Genomic DNA, 19,151 nt, shown 5'->3' on the forward strand with positions numbered 1-19,151 from the left:
GTCCCCCTCGCTCTCTCTCCCTCTCTCTCTCATTTGTCTCTTTGTCTTGCCCATCCCCCCTCTCCCTCTCTCTCTCTCTCTCTCCCTGTCTCTCTCTCATTTGTCTCTTCGTCTCACCCATCCCCCCTCTCTCTCTCTCTCTCTCATTTGTCTCTTTGTCTCGCCCCCCCCTCTTTTTTTCTCTCTCTCTCTCTTATTTGTCTCTTTGTCTCATCCCCCTCTCTCTTTCTCTCTCTCCATCTCTCTATCATTTGTCTCTTCCCCCCTCTCTCTCTTTCTCTCTCTCTCATTTGTCTCTTCATCTCGCCCCACCCCCCTCGCTCTCTCTCGTCTCTTTGTCTCCCCCTCGCTCTCTCTCCAATCCGGTTAATTGGTTAGTACATTGAGAGCGGCGAGGTCCTGGTGGCAGCAAGCCCTGAGCCGCCTGGGACTGGTGTCTAAAGAGCAAATAAGCCCTGGGAGTTGGAGTGGAGGGAGTCTCATTTACAGCCCGCTCTCCTCTCTGCAGCCCTCCTCTGACACCTTCCTCAGCAAAACTGTTAGCTTACCGCTGCTTTGTCAGTGTCCCAGAAGCCTTTGTTGAGTGTCTGCGCTCCTAATGGGCTGTTGCTTTTAAAGAGTCAGAGGGCAGCCTTTTGCTTACAGTGAGCGTAGAGTACTGCTACTCACAGCTACTCACAGTTACATCCACAGACCTGTCTATGTGTTGACGGGGTTTGATGTGATGCTGTTCAAGCAAGCAGGACAGAGAACACAGAACATACACAGTAAAGATAGTAATGGTATACTATACAATATGTATGTGTTTATTGATAGAACAAAAGCTGTGTAGTGGTTGTGTGGATAGTTCTATATTTCTATGATAGCAGAGGTTGAGCGGTCCCCATAGGGTTCTGGTGCTTTGTTTATTTGTCTAAAACTAATGATAAGCCCGAGGGGAAAACAGTGCAAATTACAGGCCTCTTACCTTTCTCATTCTGCCATCTGCTGCAATATAGGGCTTTAATCCCCTGCCTATTTTCATAGTTTTGTACTTTGTAAAGTGAAAACATACCCAAGTCTACTGTGCCAGCACAATTCAAATTCTAAACAGTATAACTGTGAAAAGCGGTTACACTGTTGCTCATACACAGTCACGCCCTGACCTTAGAGAGCTGTTTTATTTCTCCATTTGGTTAGGTCAGGGTGTGATGTGGGGTGGGCATTCTATGTTTTGTATTTCTGTGTGGTTGGCCGAGTGTGGTTCCCAATCAGAGGCAGCTTACTGTCATTTGATTTCTTTGCAGGAGGTATTGTCAACGTGATGCCTCTCCTGTTCTCAGAAATATCTCACAACAAGACACAGGTATTATGGATTTGCATTATTTTATTGTGTTTGCACACACATTTGATTCACAGTATTTTCTAGGTGAAATTCTACCTGACATAACTCTAGAGAGTTTAAACATTGAGATAATTGTACCTACCAGCATAAACTGCACACTAATTGTGCAGCCATCCACCATTAGAACAGGGACCAGGATGCCACTGCTATGAAGGGCTGAAATGGCCCTCCTCCATTGAGCTCGTTGTGTTGTGATAGGGAGCCAGCAGTCTCCATTAGAGCGGTTTCCCCCTGCACAGCATGTAGCCCAGCACAGAGATCCATAGGATAATAGCTTCTATACAAGGGGTCCTGTCACACACATGTCCTAGGTAGCAAAGGTCTGGATAAATATTGTCATTCTTCGGCATAGTAACAAACCCCCCCACCTTGCAACCCATGCAACCCCAAACTGTCCAAACCTTTCTCACCCCTCTTGATGTCAGAGAGAAAAATTAGCAGGTTTAAAGCTTATTTCCTGCAAATCTCCACACTTTACATCCGGATCCGGCCCGTGGTCTGCCTATTGATAATGGCTGTTCTATATTATCCTCTTATAGTGGAGCAGACAGCACTCCATCCACACTTAGGAATTTAGTTGATTGCATTGGCTGTCATGTGCTGTTGATGTTGACTGGCTCTTTCAATAATCTCTATATGTAGATCATGTGGTTCAGAAGAGTCATACTGGGAGGACTAGCCACATGCACCGTTCTGAATATATTATGGTAAGTGTTTTTCCCCATACTGTCTATGGCTGCGTTTACACAGGTAGCCCAATACTGATCTGTTGCCCAATTATTGTCAGAAGTGCTGATCTGACCAATTAGTGAGAAAAAGAAAGATCAGAATTGGGCTGCCTGTGTAAACTCAGCCTAATAGCTTGATCAGTATTCTGGTCAATTACCTCCAATACAGGTGTGTATGAGGCACATGGTCCTACACATTCACAGTGCCAATGTAGGACAATGTATTCAGGTAGATGATCACATATACTGTACCTAATGTATTTGGTTGCCAAGGTGACGTGTAGACTCTCACAACATGTGAGTTGTCCCAGGAAGTGGTTGTGGTACTGTGTAAATCGTACAGGCCTAGTACCAGCCCCCCTCTGTCCCTGCTGGGTTGATGTCTGCTCTCCATGACAGATGGTACTAGTACAACCCAGTGAGTCCCAATATGATATGCTCCAGTAAGACTGGCAGCACCTCAGACCACAGAGAGGCCCAGTAAAATGAGTCAGTCTCCTGTTTTTTCCACAATGTAAATGTCTGCAGCAGCAACATTGGAACAGACAAAGCGGGAAGGAGTGGGGCTTCAGACGGGCACTGGAGTGTTGTTTTCTTTGATGTCTCTCTCACTGAAATACTGCCAAAGTTTTTCAAAAGGGCCTCCGTTGCATCTAATCATGTGTAAAGAACCTATTGAGTTTGCAATCAGTGCTTTGTTACTCGAGAGAGAGTGAAAGCAATTATGCTGAAGCAGATGAAATGAAAGGAGTTTGATCCAGGAGATAAACTCCCATCAGCCACTGGAGTTGGAGCTGGGCTCCAGCAGTAGACTTTTCCCTCTTACCCCGTCATTCATTATCCTCCTTCCCACCACATTTAACATTCAACAACCATACTAGATTTTCTGACATCTTAGTATAGATGTAAAAAAAAAAAAAATAATCCAATATACAGAGCAGAGGGAAAGAGAAGGATAGAGACATAAAGGATAGACAACATAACAAGAGTGGCAGCCAAACCTTTTAGTAAAATTGGACAAAAACACTAAATGGAGCTATACAGTACTTGCTATGTTCTAATAACTATTATTATGAAAACGTATTGTATTGCCAATTATTCATTACACAACACAGTAATTGTATATTTTATAGTACACAGAAAAAGGTGGTTGATTACATTGGGTATTCTAATGAACCAAGTATTTTTTGCTGTCCCTCTTTTTGTTTTATGCCTGCACAGGCTATATATTTAACTTTGTATATTACTGTTTGGTTTAGCAATCTTATGCTCAGCATCCAGTAGTTCTTGCCTACGCAGAACTTTATTTGATTTGCTACATTTGTTCCATCCGTATTTGTTTATTTGGTGCTGGTGATTACCGTTTTATTTAACTGCGCTCTGCTTGGCCCATTCATTCTCCGGAGGCGTCAGTCTCACGCGGCACTCTTAGCAATCATTTTAGCGCAGTTGCCACTGTGAAGTTTCTCTCCTGTCGGCACCCATCACTTCTTTCAACACAGTAACATATTCTCTGTCTGCTTCATTTGCATCCCGCAAATTGGCTGCATCTGGTCTTTTGATGACAAAGAGAAGTTAATCAGAACAGCTCGAGCCACTCTCCTTGCATCTCCTCCTCCTCCACACAACAACAACACCACCAACAACATCACCACCAACAACAACATCACCACCAACACAAACAACAACATCACCAACATCACCAACCCAAACAACACCACCAACACTAACAACACTACCAGCAACACCACCAACAACAACAATACTACCAACAACAACATCACCAACAACATCACCACCAACAACAACATCACCACCAACACAAACAACAACATCACCAACATCACCAACCCAAACAACACCACCAACACTAACAACACTACCAGCAACACCAACAACAACAACAATACTACCAACAACAACATCACCAACAACAACACCACCAACAACAACATCACCAATAACAACATCACCAACAACAGCACACCTCATCAGCGCCAATAGGATGCATAATATTGATTTCAAACTGTACAGATCCACTAGTCACTCATTATGTGGAGGGAAATTGTCTTTCCAATCTGTGACTGGTATTGGGATCATGTGTCATATGGCCGGACTATCTTTTTAAAGACCACTTCCAGAGAGACTCACATAGAATTGAATTACCTGTAGTTTGAGACAAATGTCCTGATGTTCTGTTTGGTAATGCATCAATAAGTGGTAAATGGTTTTGAGTTGGACTACACACACACACACACACACACACGCACACACTTCCTTAAATTCATTGTAGTTCATCCAAGCTGGAGTTAACGTTATTTGCAGCTTTTTCATTCAACTCCTTCCTGAAGCTCTTGGCCTACCTAACTTGACATCTTGGTAAGCAATTTCCTCACCACCCATTTGTCAGACCATCATTTTGATGTATAATTATCACCCTGAACATAATTCTATAGTGCAGCCTATTCGGAGCAAGAGAACAGTGGAATAAAATAGAAATGGTCTTATGTTGGGCTTGCTCAAGCATAGTCACAGCAAATTAACAGATAAATCTCCACAGCCCTGCTCCTGGAGTGCAGAAATCAACAGTTGGAGGTCTTGTCCATTCCTTTCTTTGTATACCCTGTGTTCTGCCCCTTGTGTCCAACCAATGATTATTAAGCATATTTCAGTTTCTGTTTTTCATTTCAGTTCCTCCAAATGTCATTAACAGTTTTTCCCTGCTTTGAGAGAAGACCCATTATTTTTGTTTATATCTCAGCAATGTTCCTTTTTCATGTCCACAGTTAGCAATAGGAAACTGTCCTCTAATTGTCTAATCTGTTTTTATTAAATATGCATGATTTGTTTTTTAAAGTTTTTTTAAATAATTAGACTAGGGTGAGTTGTTTGTGTCACCAGTGGTTAATTTGTGTGGGTTTTTGGCAGAGGAGGGTGATGGCTGTGGCATGAGTCTGTTGACACTTTCCCAGCTGTTGTAGCCGGGCCCGGGATATGCCATGCCATCCAGGCTGCAGGCCCTGTGTTGTGTTGGTTGTTTATTAATGTCATCGCCCTGCCCCGTATGTCTGTCTGCAGTGGGAACCCATGCTCATGGCTTCCCAACACAGGCCAAGCTACCACAGTCCGGGCCCTCTGCCAACCCTGTCCCTACACTGTGTTGTGATCCTCACAGCCACTGCTGCCTCAGACCCTGTCCCTGCCCACTGTCACTGTCTAATTACTGCACTTACAGTATGGGGGAAACATCAGCCACACCGCCACCACTTTCCTGTCCACCACTTCCCATGAGTCAGCTCTGTAATGCATCTACTTTGTGAGTTTCGTTATCTATTTTAGATACTCCATCCTACTATCCAAGCCCCATTAGTCCATATCTAACTGGGAAAATAGCAAAGTGAATTAGCCATGAGGAAAGCTGGTGAATTTGATGGTAATAGAGCAATTTGTTTTGAAGGGAATGATCAGCTGCACCACAGCAATCAACTGTTTTAATTGCCATCACAGGATTTAAACGTAGCACTAAGGCTCCAGACAGTTTATGTAATATCAATCTTCTTTACCAATCTGTATCTTCCAGCTTACCCATCTTTGATTTACCTAGACCAATGAGCAATAAGACCTGTGCCTTGAGCCACCTGGTAGAATGCACTTTCTTTACCTAGCATTCGGCTCCTTTGTCATCTCATAGGCAACAAAAAACTATTTCAAACAAATGATGCGGCTTATGCTCCCTGGTTTTGATTAAGTTTGCTTAAGGTTCCAATGGAGCCATTTTTGGGGGTAACAATTAAGTACCTTAGTATGATTGTTTTCAATTAAAATGGTAAAAAATAAACAAGTATCAACTTAGAAAATAGCAATTTTTCAAGCAACAATTTGCTTGGACTGTCTGGGAGTAGTCTGAGTTATTGGCAGAGAAGTTTGGAACGCTCTTATTTGTCTGATGTCGCGCCACCACAACAGGCTGAAATTTTTGGTGGTCTTTTCAAACAGCTAAAAGGTCATTATCATCTTTTTCCCAATTTCACAGTATTATTCCAACCTCATAGTGTGGGAAATATAAAATATATATAAATCACATTTTTGACTACACTGGGCCTTTAAGGTAGACGGTGTCCTACAGTACGTGGCGAATAATTGAGTCATCAGCGTGCCAGCCGCAGTGTGAGCCGACGCCGGTGGCACTTCATTAATGAACACAGAGGCAAGTGTGGACTAATCATTGATCAACGGGAGAACGCCTACTGCGAAGACTGCCACTGATGAGCTATTGCAGTCCACTCGCGTGATTTGAAATGTGACCCCCCCCCCCCCCCCTTTGTCACCTAGAGTACATCTAGAGAGCACGGCTCCAACAGCCAAGCAGTGAACCTCTGATAAACAGTCCCTAAGCCATCAAAGAACCACCCATTTCCATTAAACATGTCTATAAATCTGGGTATGTTTGAGAAGTGACACACTGATAGATGTAAGAGGGCATTTCACAATGTACCACTACAAGGTCCTCAACAGTTAAAGGGCCCATTAGGAGGCAGGGCTGGAGTCATTAGAATGAATTGGACTTGTAATCATTTCTAACCATGGAAAGGTTATCACTGCAATATTTCCCCTCACATTTTAGATAGCATTGATCTGCAGGTTGTGTCAGGGAGCTCGGCTGACACAGGGTTTAAAGACTCAACCATTTAGGGGAGAGCCGGGACGAAAGTAACACGGGGCGAAAGTAACGGCCATTTTCTCAGATAAGACCGAAGCTAAAATGACGTAGTGAAGTCGGCATGTTCCTAATGAGGAGGACAAGCTCCCTGCAAAAAACATCCCAGTCCGACCATGTTTCACCAAGTTATCAACAAAAGGTAGTTTTAAGTGATGTAAGTATATAAAAAAACAGACCCTGAAGCATTTTTTTGTTATAGAGTTGTGTTTAGTTGTTTAAAGTTCCAAACATACGGTATGTCATTTTGTTAACCCATCTAGTGACTAAATGACAGCACAGGTTTCAAGTATCATGCTAGCTAGTCTTGGGTGTCAGCCTGGGAGAAGTTACAGGAGAGACGGGTGAAAAATAAATAAATAATAGTTTAAGCACAGGCCATTGTCTCTAGTTCATAATGTTAGCAGAATATCAACAAGTGACTGAATGTTTGAAAATTATGCATAACATCATTAGAATTATGCCTTAACTGCAATATGTAATTTTATGGGCGACCCAACCGAATTCACATAGAAGCCTCTGTTTATAGATCTATCATCCTCATTGAATGCAAGTCTAAGAAGTGGTAGATCTTAGGCTAACTTTTGTTTTTGCATCTTTTACTTACAGTTTTGTACACCATTTTCAAACAATATTTTTGGTTATTGAAAACATATTTCACAGCAGTTTAGAACAGCAAGAGCATTGCTTGTTTTGAAATTAGGCTAACTATTTGAATTTTTGATTTCTGCGTATTGCACCTTTAATCAATTGACTTGACGGATCAGATTCTCACATAATATTTTATTGACAGATTGATTAGTGGTTAAAAATGTTTATCTTTATGATTCTGGGGGTGAATTACCTTGTGTCAAGCCATGGAAATGTGATACGCCTGATGAGTTTGCCATTTGTGAAGAGAATTAAAATGTTAATTCTATCAATGCATGAGGAGTGCGCATGAGAAGGACAGCTGGAGCGCACTTGATTGGTAGGGCTAAGCATGAATAGTCACTGAAAAACATATCCTATTTGTTTCTCACAATTTTCAATAACTATTCATCCTTAGCCCTACAAAGGGGTTAGGGGGGGTTCTGTGGTAAACTGATCTGTCAAAAACCCTGTTGTTATTGCACTTTTTTTGTATTTAGTGGCGAAAGTTATTTCATTTGCCCTCACTGACATTGAATTCAGTGACATTTCTGAATTTCTTTTCAGTAATGATGGCAACTGCAATCTCCATCCGATTCCAACTTTAGTGCCATTGTTTCTGCCACACAACTTTCAGAGAAGTCCTCCCCAAAATCTGGGAATATACTTCTGTGTGACTGTATTGATTCCTGTGCTGATCCTTTCCTTGAATCCTCCTCACTCACCCCTAGTTCAATAAACGTGTTGGGATTATGGCTCCACAAAAGCATGTTGGCCTACCCAACAGATAGTCAACAGGGCTTGATTTTCCCTCAATTTGGACTGAGAATGCTACAACATTTATCACTGATGGCGGGGGGGGGGGGACTAGAGAGCGGTACACCCTGTTTGGTTGTCTATTCTATCACAGCTAGGCTGCAGAATGAATGACATAAGGCATTGACCCATTACTATCTCAAATTTCTAGGTAAAATCTAGATCTGTAGCTAGATAATCTTCTGTGCTGAAAATGGCCTCCGTACCACACAGGTAATACAGTATATGGTCCGTTTATCTAGAGAAATTGAGTTATCTTTGATTTGTTCGCCATGTCAGTAGACTGACAGGCTTGCGCCGCCTGGGTTGAAGTCTACTGAAGGGTGAAATATGTCTATAGAACAAAATAGAATGCATGATGACACAGACACATGCACACATGTTGGAGGAATTCAAAGCACATAGATTGAAGTAGTGAAACTTCCTTAACCACATGAAAAACGAACATGTACCCATCAAATGTAACTACTGTACACAGTATATTTGTCAGCTGTTACATACAGTATATGCCTTTGCTGATGCGTATCATACCTACTGTATATCCATAGTGTGTAACCAGTTGAGAAAAAGGAGAAGGCTTGTGACAGATGGCTGACTCTGAGTCTAGTAGTTTTGTCAGATGTTCTGTCCAAGACAGTATACAGCGGTATACACACTCAAGGTATAGAGTCTGTGTTTGTAGGAAATGTCAATTACCTGTTCAGTTGCATCTTGTCACTAGTGGATCCAATGTTCTGTGGAGTCAGTGGCAGACTACATGATTCTGTTGAACAGTGAGATGTAGAAACAAGCAATGCATCCCCAGTCTTTAGACAACAGGGTTGTCATGGTGCTGTGTCGGTGCAAGGATATAAAATTACATGATACAGTGCATCCGGAAAGTTTTCAGACTCCTTCCCTTTTTCCACATGTTGTTATTAAAGCCTTATTCTAAAATGTATTAAATATTTTTTTCCCTCATCAATCTACAGAAAATACCCCATAATGACAAAGCGAAAGCAGGTTTTTAGAAATTTTTGCAAATATATTAGAAATAAAAAACAGATACCTTATTTACATAAGTATAAAGACCCTTTGCTATTAGACTCGAAATTGAGCTCAGGTGCACCCTGTTTCCATTGACCGCAGAGCTTGAGAGGATCTGCAGAGAAGAATGGGAGAAACTCCCCAAATACAGGTGTGCCAAGCTTGTAGCATCATACCCAAGAAGACCCAAGGTTGTAATCGCTGCCAAAGGTACTTCAACACAGTACTGAGTAAAGGGTCTGAATACTTATGTAAATTTCATATTTCCACTTTTTATTATTAATACATTTGCAAAAAATTCAAAAAACCTGTTTTTGCTTTGTCTTTATGGGGTATTGTGTGTAGATTGATGAGGGGAAATAACAATATCATCAATTTTAGAATAAGTCTGTAACGTAACAAAATGATGAAAAAGTCAAGGTGTCTGAATACTTTCCAAATGCACTGTATATGTTTTATATTAGAATTCTTTCAATATGTCTCTGGTGTAAGGAGCATTTATATGTAATAGAAAGCAATTTGGCTTTGTCCTCTATTTTCTGTGTTACATATTGTCGACTCGTTTTCATTTGAGGACAGAAATAATACTGTATGTTGAGATGTCACACAGTACACTTGTCAAACAACATGAAAGAGACAGAAATTACCCAATTAATACTCTCTCAATGTCTGCCTCTCTATATCTATATTACTTTCATTATTTTATTATCTCCTCCTCTTTCTCTCTCTGTCTCTATCAGGTGCTGGGCTGTTTTGGAGATCGTCCCCCAGATGTCAGTTCAGAGGGTTATGGAGGAAGGTGTGGTGAACACTACCAGTGGTGTCGTCTCTGAGTCCTCTCCAACAGCCTACACCATGGTCTACTCCAACATCTCCCTGGAGGAGTGCGTACAGTACTCTATTTCATACACTCTTTTCTGCAGATTCTCTCACAGACCCAATAACTTCAAAGAGTTACAGTTCATATAAGAAAATCAGTCAATTGTAATAAATCAATTAGGTGCATCGATAAAATGCAATTGTGCTTGTTGTCCGTAGCGTATGCCTGCCCATACCATAACCCCACCGCCACCATGGGACACTGTTCACAACGTTTACCTCAGCAAACCGCTCGCCCACGAGACGCCTTACACTCATTCTGCCATCTGCTTTGTACAGTTGAAAGCGGGATTCAACACACTTCTCCAACATGCCAGTGGCCATCACAGTTGAGCATTTGCCCACTGAAGTCGTGAGGACGACGAGCACGTAAATGAGCTTCGCTGACACGTTTCTGACAGTTTGTGCAGAAATTCCGGATGTAGAGGTCCTGGGCTGACATGGTTACATGTGGTCTGTGGTTGCGAGGCCGGCTGGACCTACCAAATTCTCTAAAACGACATTATAGGCGGCTTATGGTAGATAAATTAGCATTAAATTATCTGGCAACAGCTCTGGTGGAGATTCCTGCAGTCAACATGCCTATTGCATGCTCCCTCAAAACTTGACACCTCTGTGGCATTATGTTGTGTGACATAACTTCACATTTTAGAGTGGCCTTTTATTGTCAACCAGCACAAGGTGCACCTGTATAATGATCATGCTGTTTAATCAGCTTCTTGATATGCGGATGGATTATCTTGGAAAAGGAGAAATACTCACTAACAGGTATATTAACAAAAGGGATTTAAACAAATTTGTGCACAACATTTAAGCTTTTTGTGCATATGGAACATTTCTGGGATCTTTTATTTCAGCTCATGAAACATGGGAACAACACTTTACATGTTGCTTTATATTTCTGTTCAGAATATAATAGTGTGTCCCTGTGTGGTGTAGTGTATAGTACCACTTACCAGCCTCTAAGGAAAGTTGGTTAGTCAAATAGCAGCATCTGTTTCACCGTTTATTACATTCTCTAACGTGCTATTAGAGCCTTTGATGAGCATCCCTTTGCTTCTTTCACTATAAAAAGATTGTCAATGGTTCTTGATTTCTGAAATATTATGAAATTACGAAACTATTCTTCCAAGTGAGTTACTTTTATTTTATTTTGAAGGAACACTTCTAGGGTACACAGTAGATTTTTGTAGATGGAAGGAGCTCTTTGGTAAAAGGGTTAAATTGGTCATCAAACGGAAAGGAGGACCAAGACACCCTTCATATAATTAAAATGCCTTTATTTGTATGGGCATGTTCAATGGAACAAAGATTTTAAAACTCTGTATTTCAGATGAAGGCCATGCTGCCGAATTGAGTTTTAAAATCTTTGTTCCATTGAAATTGCCATTCAAATAAAGGCATTTTAATTGTATGAAAAGTGCCTTGGTCTTCCTTGCTTTTTATATCCTTTTTTAAATTTGAATTTGATTTCCATGGAAACTGTGATGATAGTTTAATACTGCATAGTCTTGGTGCATTTTCTCCCCTGGTAACTTGTGTGGCCAGGCCTGGGTTTGTGGCAGTTTGCACCAAGACATGAATTAGGCAATGAAAACAAGTTAAGCAGAAAGAGAGTGTACACAGAAGGTTTTTGTTTCTGTCTTCTTCCTCTCTTTATGGTTGAAGGCATAAGATGTGATGTGCCCAGTCGACTTCTTCTAGTTCCTCAGGCTCGATGATTCAGCCAGCTCTCTGACACAAGCCATTTTACAATCCATACAATGTTATATGTATTTATATTCTTAAGTCCTGCTTTCATCTATATATGTGGTCAGATGACTGGATGTATTATATATCAGGCAAGATTAAGATGAATTATTCAGTGTTGTTTGTGTAAGGTTGGGGAATAGCAGACCCCTGGGGCTGGTTGGAGACCAAGTGTCAGGGTTTATCTCAGAGATAAAAGATCATCAGGAAATGGATTCCCCTCCAGTCCTGCTTCATTTCCACTGACTGTCATTGCTCTGGTGGAAAGTCCCCAACAACATTACATTCAAAGTAGTGGAATTCTCACAACCAATCCACACACCAATGTTGTAACATGCAAGCAGCTTGAACTTACTTAAAACTAGCAGTCAATTGGTAAAGAGAAGGGATTTACATGTATAGAGCACTGCTTGTTTTGTAAAGTTAATGTAAAGCAAAGTGGCTCAAGAGTATTGTTTGAAGTCAAACATGTCATGATATCGCTACTGTCTATTTATTCATAGGTCAAAGACAGGGCCACTTATACGTAAACACTCACAAACATGTCAATAGTATAAAATCAGTTGTATCAATTCAGTTGTAAAGGGAGGTTTTAACAGGAACCCCACCAGTGTGGTATTCTGCCATTTGGATCATGTTGAATTGCAAAACTGTTATTTTCAATATAATAACTTGACATGAATTTCATTTTTTTCTCACTCAAATGTATTGTTCATCAGTCATCCATTTGAAAAGTTTTTTTTGTATTTTTGCTCAAAATGGCTCCGAATGCTATTGACAGGTGTCTTCTGCTCTGTAGCATGTTGGCATTGGTGCTTACAGAGAGCAACAGTGCCCCCTAAAGGCCATTGTCTGCCAATTACTGTAATGATCAATTCTTACACCATGCAAACAGTCTGCTAGCACATGGAGAACACGTAATAAAACAACTGGAATCATAACTGTCTATATTTACCAAGCAGATGTACTTTTCCCTGTGTGTATGTGTGGAAGTAGCAGTGATCCAAATGTTGTTTTGATTGTCCTTGACATCTCAGTGGCAATATTAAAGATCCAGCTGTTTGTTACAAATCAACAGCATGTCATATGGTGTGTATCTGTGTTTGAGTGGCTTTAAAGCATAAGTACAGTAGTAGTTCAATCCAGGCCTGTTTGTTGTGTGGTATGTTTTTCCCTGACAGCTTGGACAGTGTTTTAACGAGATTTCAACCCTTAGCCCTAAATCTGCCATCCCTCTCTGCTGCCATGTCTCCAACACCCCCTTCCCTTAGCCTCACATCATCCTGCCTCTAGGAGGGTAATGAAGGGAAAGGCTTCCCTTGATGGGGAGAGAATGTTTAGCAGGATTTACTTACCTTTGCAGGGGGATTTGAAAGGATTACATCCCCACATCTACACCCAAATTGTTTTTCTACTCTAAGGTCATGGAGTGATTGTTGCACTCAGCTCCTGAAGTGCAGAACTGCAGTAGCTCATGAGGCTGGGACTCTGCAGAGAGACATGGCTTTATGATAGCGTAGGCAGAACTAAATATCCACTGTTGTTGACATACCCAGCCTGCTTATTAAGGCCCAAACACTGATTGTTTCTGTCAGCAGAAGTGCGCCCACATTTGGTTTTGCTTATTCCACAAAAAATTTGACAAAGACTTGGGGGACAAAACCACAAGGGTATCTGGGCTCGATTGAAAATGTGGGGCATCCAATTTCTTAGCAAAGCTGTGGAACGATTTGAAAATTGGAGGTCAGACACGGAACGTTTCACACAATCCGGGGCGAGAGAGACAGCGGCTCCAGAGGCGTCCTGAGAAAGAAATAATTAAAGCCGGAGAAATTCATTTGCACCGGAGTCACAGGAAGTCATGGAGGATGTCATCATATCCTAAGTACACTATATATATAAAAGTATGTGGACACCCCTTAAAATTAGTGGATTCTGCTATTTCAGCCACACCCATTGCTGCTATTTCAGCCACACCCATTGACAGTAGAATGGCCTTACTGAAGAGCTCAGTGACTTTCAACGTGGCACCTTCATAGGATGCCACCTTTCCAACAAGTCAGTTCGTCAAATTTCTGCCCTGCTTGAGCTTCCCCTGTCAACTGTAAGTGCTGTTATTGTGAAGTGGAAACGTCTAGGAGCAACAACAGCTCAGCCGCGAAGTCGTAGGCTCCACAAGCTCACAGAATGTGACCGACGAGTGCTGAAGCGTGTAGCACGTAAAAATTGTCTGTCCTCGGTTGCAACCTCAGTACAAGAACTGTTCGTCTGGAGCGTCATGAAATGAGTTTTCCATAGTTCCAGTGAGGGGAAATCTTAACGCTACAGCGTCCAATGGCATTCTAGACTATTCTGTGCTTCCAACTTTGTGGCAACAGTTTGGGGAAGGCCCTTTCCTGTTTCAGCATGACAATGCCCCCATGCACAAAGCGAGGTCCGTATAGAAATGGTTTGTCGATATCGGTGTGGAAGAACTTGACTGGCCTGCACAGAGCCCTGACCTCAACCCCATCAAAAACATTTGGGATGATTTGGAACGCCGACTGCAATTCAGGCCTAAAAGCGCAACATCAGTGTCCTACCTCACTAATGCTCTTGTGGCTGAATGGAAGCAAGCCTCTGCCACAATGTTCCAACATCTAGTGGCAAGCCTTCCCAGAAGAGTGGAGGCTGTTATAGCAGGAAAGGGGGGACCAACTCCATTTTAATGCCCATTATTTTGACATGAGCTGTGCGACTAGCAGGTGTCCATATACTGTTGGTCATGTAGTGTATTACCTGTCTCGCTCACAAGAGCCCTAGTTAAATGTTTTAAGCATCTCACTGAGAGAAATTTAGGATTTTCTCTTCAATTTAATCTAAAAGAGACACATACTTTAGCTGACACTGCTAATAAATGGTTGGAGGGATTGTGTGTGTAACTAAGACCTATTCAGTAGAAATGTACAGTCCTCAACAATTGACAGTGGCCATACAGCACTCCTTTCCTTTGACATAGCTGCTAAGAAAAATGGACTACAATTACAATAAAAAGCACAGTAATTCATAGTTTTACCACATATTGTATTGAATTTGTTATATTTAGACCAATGTTTCTAGTTTATTCTCAACATAATCTCCCCAATGATTTAAATAGCCTGCAACCTACTGTTAGAAATATTTAGTGCATACTGTAACTGCTCCAAATAAAGATACATCCCTGAGAATATGGCCTTCTGGCTACCAAGAAAATCTATTTGCATTTCAAAGACACAAAGCGGATAGCTAGAAGCAAAGACTTTATGAAACTTAACATGTGAAAAAGTGAATGGAGAATCACCCCACACAATTGCTATGGGCAGCTTGACTCTTCCTGTGACTGTGTGCAAAACTACAAGTGAGTTGTTGACCAGTTGTACCTACTACTCCATAACAGGAGACACATTAGCCTGATTCAACTGAATTATAGTGAAAATCCAGCCTGCTAAAAGCGAGTCTTTAGAAGCCATACAAAGCCTAATGATGTTGGAGCTCCCACGTATCTTAATACATGTAGCCCACCCTGAAGTATCTGTTTTAGTTTGTAACTAATTGAAATCCACAGAAATCACCAAAGCAAGAGACAAAAGTATATCTAGGACATAACCTTCAGATGAGCTTTTGATCTATTTCATCAGCCAATTCATTAGACAGACGGATGCTTTGTGCCCATTTCTCCCAAAGGTGAACCACTAATCAGTAGCTCTGCCACTGCAACTGTCTGGCAGTTTGTTTCAAGGGATGCAGATGTGTGCAGCCAACTGTAAAGAGGAATCAGCCTCCTCATCCTGGGAGCGCAATTGTGTGGGGACAATGCACAAAAGAATTGTTTGCAGAGGAAAAGGGAGTAGAGCAGCACTGGTTACTGCTGTTTTACACCACACTCTTCAATGCCTTATTCTTCTGTGCAAGCAATATGAAGGCTGTAACACATCAACACCAATGCCATTCTTTCCTGAAATTCTATTTATTTGGGATTTTTAAGCGTTCTTTTTCATAGCTCAGCTGTCAATACACATAAGGAAACATAGTGATTAGTGCACAACTGAACCAATGACGTGTCTGGAAACTTTTTGACTGATCATTTGAGTGGAGATATTATTCATGACAAATCTCAATTCTGTTTTTTCTTCTAACAGGTCAGAGAAAGCAGGAGAGATTGCAACGATCCCACTGACAAAGGTAGGAGAGTTTACTCCCGTCAGAGTTACTCAATATTCCCTGTTATTAGAGACCGAATGTAAGGTCATGGAGCCTGTTATACATCATTATATGGTCTCAATAGAGGCACATTTGAAAGACTATAGTCTCTATCACATGTTTCTGGTCAAAACTAGTTCACTAAAACTGGTCATTGGTTGGATATTAATGAAGATAACTGCCAAAATAAAGGAAACACCAACATAAAGGGTCTTAATAGGGCCACAACGAACCAGAACATCTTCAATGCACATTGGTATAAGTGTCTGGAACTGGGGAGATGCGACACCATTCTTCCACCAGAAATTCCATAATTTGGTGTTTTGTTGATGGTGGTGGAAAATACTGTCTCAGGCACCGCTCCAAAATATCCCAAGTGTTCCATTGGGTTGACATCTGGTGACTGAGACGGCCATAGCATATGGTTTACATCGTTTTCATGCTCATCAAACCATTCAGTGACCACTCGTGCCCTGTGGATGGGGGCATTGCCATCCTATGGGGGCATAGCCATGGTAGCCAAAATAATGGGCTGCCCAGAATTTGTATAGATATACCCTAAGCATGAAGCAATGTTTGAATTGCTTAATTAACTAAGGAACCACAACTGTGTGGAAGCACCTGCTTTCAATATAATTTGTATCCCTCAAGTGTGTCAATTATTTTGGCAGTTACTTTATGTACAGTTGTTAAGATACTGTATTTGAATAGCTTGAAGTGGACCATCCTCTAGTTGTGGTTTTATGGCTGCCATTACCTCAAAGCAAAGAAAATAAATATTTTTCATAGCACCTCAGGTAGCCACTCTGTTTTACTCCAAAATACATAATTATAGATAATAAGGATACTCCGGTGGTATAAATGTGCCAAATCACATTGTAAACCGTGTGGGGGGTAAAGAAGTTGAATTAAAGGTGTAATCATCAATCTCTTTAGGGGTCTATAGAAAGTGAATAAGAAAAGTATAATTATGACAAGAGGCAAGCAAAGCAGACCACTCAGCCAGACTCCTGCATTTATCCCCCTTACACTTGGTGTCTTGACAGCGAACAAAAACACCTTTCCTCCGGTTTTGTACTTTGAAGAAATGTACTGTAGACGACGAGCAGAAGAAACTGTAGTAAACTGTTAATACATGTGTGGTACTATAAGAACACCAATGGATTGGTGGTGTTCCTCTCACAAATGTGTATCAGTGTGCAAATAGAATGTCAATCAAGCAAAATGGCTTTTTGGAGAAATACACAATAGTATTGTAGCACCAATTGTAATATTTAAATGGCTTTATAGTTGTAATATCACAGTGCACCTGCAACATTCCAAGGGCAATATATTGTTAAAAGGGGGAGATGGGGTGGGGAAGAGAAACAGAATGCTTGTCTAGTAATGCTTGGCATGAGATGAGTGCACAGATAGCATGGTAGTCTTCCACAGAGAACACATACACATGAGAGAGAGGTGTTTTCTGTGGCAGTTCAAGCATAAAAAACATTTATTTTTCTGTATCATCCCAGTGGCCTGTTTTCTAAACATCATCACAGAGGGAGAAGAGATGTGAATCACACATGAATAATGTATGCATCTTTCCAAATATTGTCAAGCACACTAGAACCCTTTAATTTGCTTGAGCTTTAAGCTCCACTGAAATTGACCTTTTCCCACTATCTCCTATACAGCCAGTGAAAAGCCCTATGGGCTCGAGCATGTATTTCCTATAGGCCCTATGGGATGTATCTGTATTTCCTATAGGCCTTATGGGATGTAGAAATTATATCATATGTTCAGCTTGTGGCTCAGGAGATATGAGTAGTAAAGCCAGTGACTTTGACTTTGAAGGTTACTATTGAAAAGCTTACATTGCGCATGCAAACATGCCATGATCAATTGTCTCTGTGTGTCATTTAGTGCTTTGTGATAATATGAAACGTAAACCCATCATCCACATTATTATCTCCCCGCGTCTGCAAACAACAACAACACCAGAAGGAAAGTCAGAGAGACAGCTTGTCTCCCAGATCTGGGCTTTGGGATAAAGAATGAATTATTCATCATCGTTTTTTTCTGTCGCATAATACTTAACATTCCTTTCCTGTCTGTTGAGAGAAACTTCCCTGTGCTTGCAGCGTGCTCACTGCTGTACCCGTTGGTAAACAGAGGTTTTGATACAGTCACGTTGGGTTCATCAGGGTGAGGACCCTTTCCACTAGTTGTGTTGCTCTGTCATCCAACTCCACCTCTCATGGCCAGACTGCAGCTAAATGATGATGTATTACCCTGTCCCCCAGAGATGAGAGGTCTCCTTTCACTCTCATGGATGAAGCAGTCAAGCACTCTACAGCCTAATTACATAACCTTCAACTGGACAGACATTTAAATACCATCTGACTGGAGACTCTGATGGAATAGATTCTACTCAGGTTACCAGTGACTGCATAAGCCCTTTTTTGTTATGTGAGACAAACGTTTGTCAGCAACCTTTGGTTTAATCATTGTTGCTGTTTATTCATGATTATGAATCCTGATTTCCTGCTCTTTATCTATATGACACTACATGTCTTCTAATGACTCACCATCACTTTGTTTCTACCTAATGTGGAATAAAAATGTCATGCAATCAGGGTTGAACCTGTCTAGCAGAGTCTGACCTGAGCTAACCTCACAGCAGTGTGGCCTGCTATGAGGTAGGGTTGTGAAGGGGTTAGCGCTGTGTAGTGTATGGTTCAGGGTGGATTACACTGTAATGTCTGGAGGCTGATCTGAACCCTGAACCCTGAACCTGTTAGTGGTGGTGGGGCAGTACTGTATGCTGACTTCATAATTAGCCGGCTCCTAATCCTTCCCCAGTGGTTCTGAATCTGCCCAACCTCACTTAGATTCTCCCTGTACTCCTCTGGACAATACAGCAGATCAATGTGTATGTGTGAGAGAGTGTGTGCGTACATGTGCTCATGTACATGTGTGTGTGTGAACAGTGTCTGTGTATGTTTCTGTCTGTGTGAGTGCA

At 41.4% G+C, this 19,151-nt stretch overlaps 1 protein-coding gene across 1 annotated transcript in view; it reads left to right on the forward strand.

The window, feature by feature from the left end:
- LOC139409744 (uncharacterized) overlaps positions 1-19,151 on the forward strand; it is a 100,201-nt gene that overhangs the window by 67,738 nt on the left and 13,312 nt on the right. Inside the window, exons 10-13 of the mRNA XM_071155131.1 lie at positions 1,287-1,345; positions 2,027-2,091; positions 10,042-10,194; positions 16,087-16,129. Of these exons, the coding sequence (XP_071011232.1) occupies positions 1,287-1,345; positions 2,027-2,091; positions 10,042-10,194; positions 16,087-16,129 (320 nt within the window). The remainder of the gene's footprint in view (positions 1-1,286; positions 1,346-2,026; positions 2,092-10,041; positions 10,195-16,086; positions 16,130-19,151) is intronic.

The sequence above is a fragment of the Oncorhynchus clarkii genome, chromosome 5 (assembly GCF_045791955.1).
Source record: "Oncorhynchus clarkii lewisi isolate Uvic-CL-2024 chromosome 5, UVic_Ocla_1.0, whole genome shotgun sequence".
NCBI classification, from domain to species: Eukaryota; Metazoa; Chordata; class Actinopteri; order Salmoniformes; family Salmonidae; genus Oncorhynchus; species Oncorhynchus clarkii.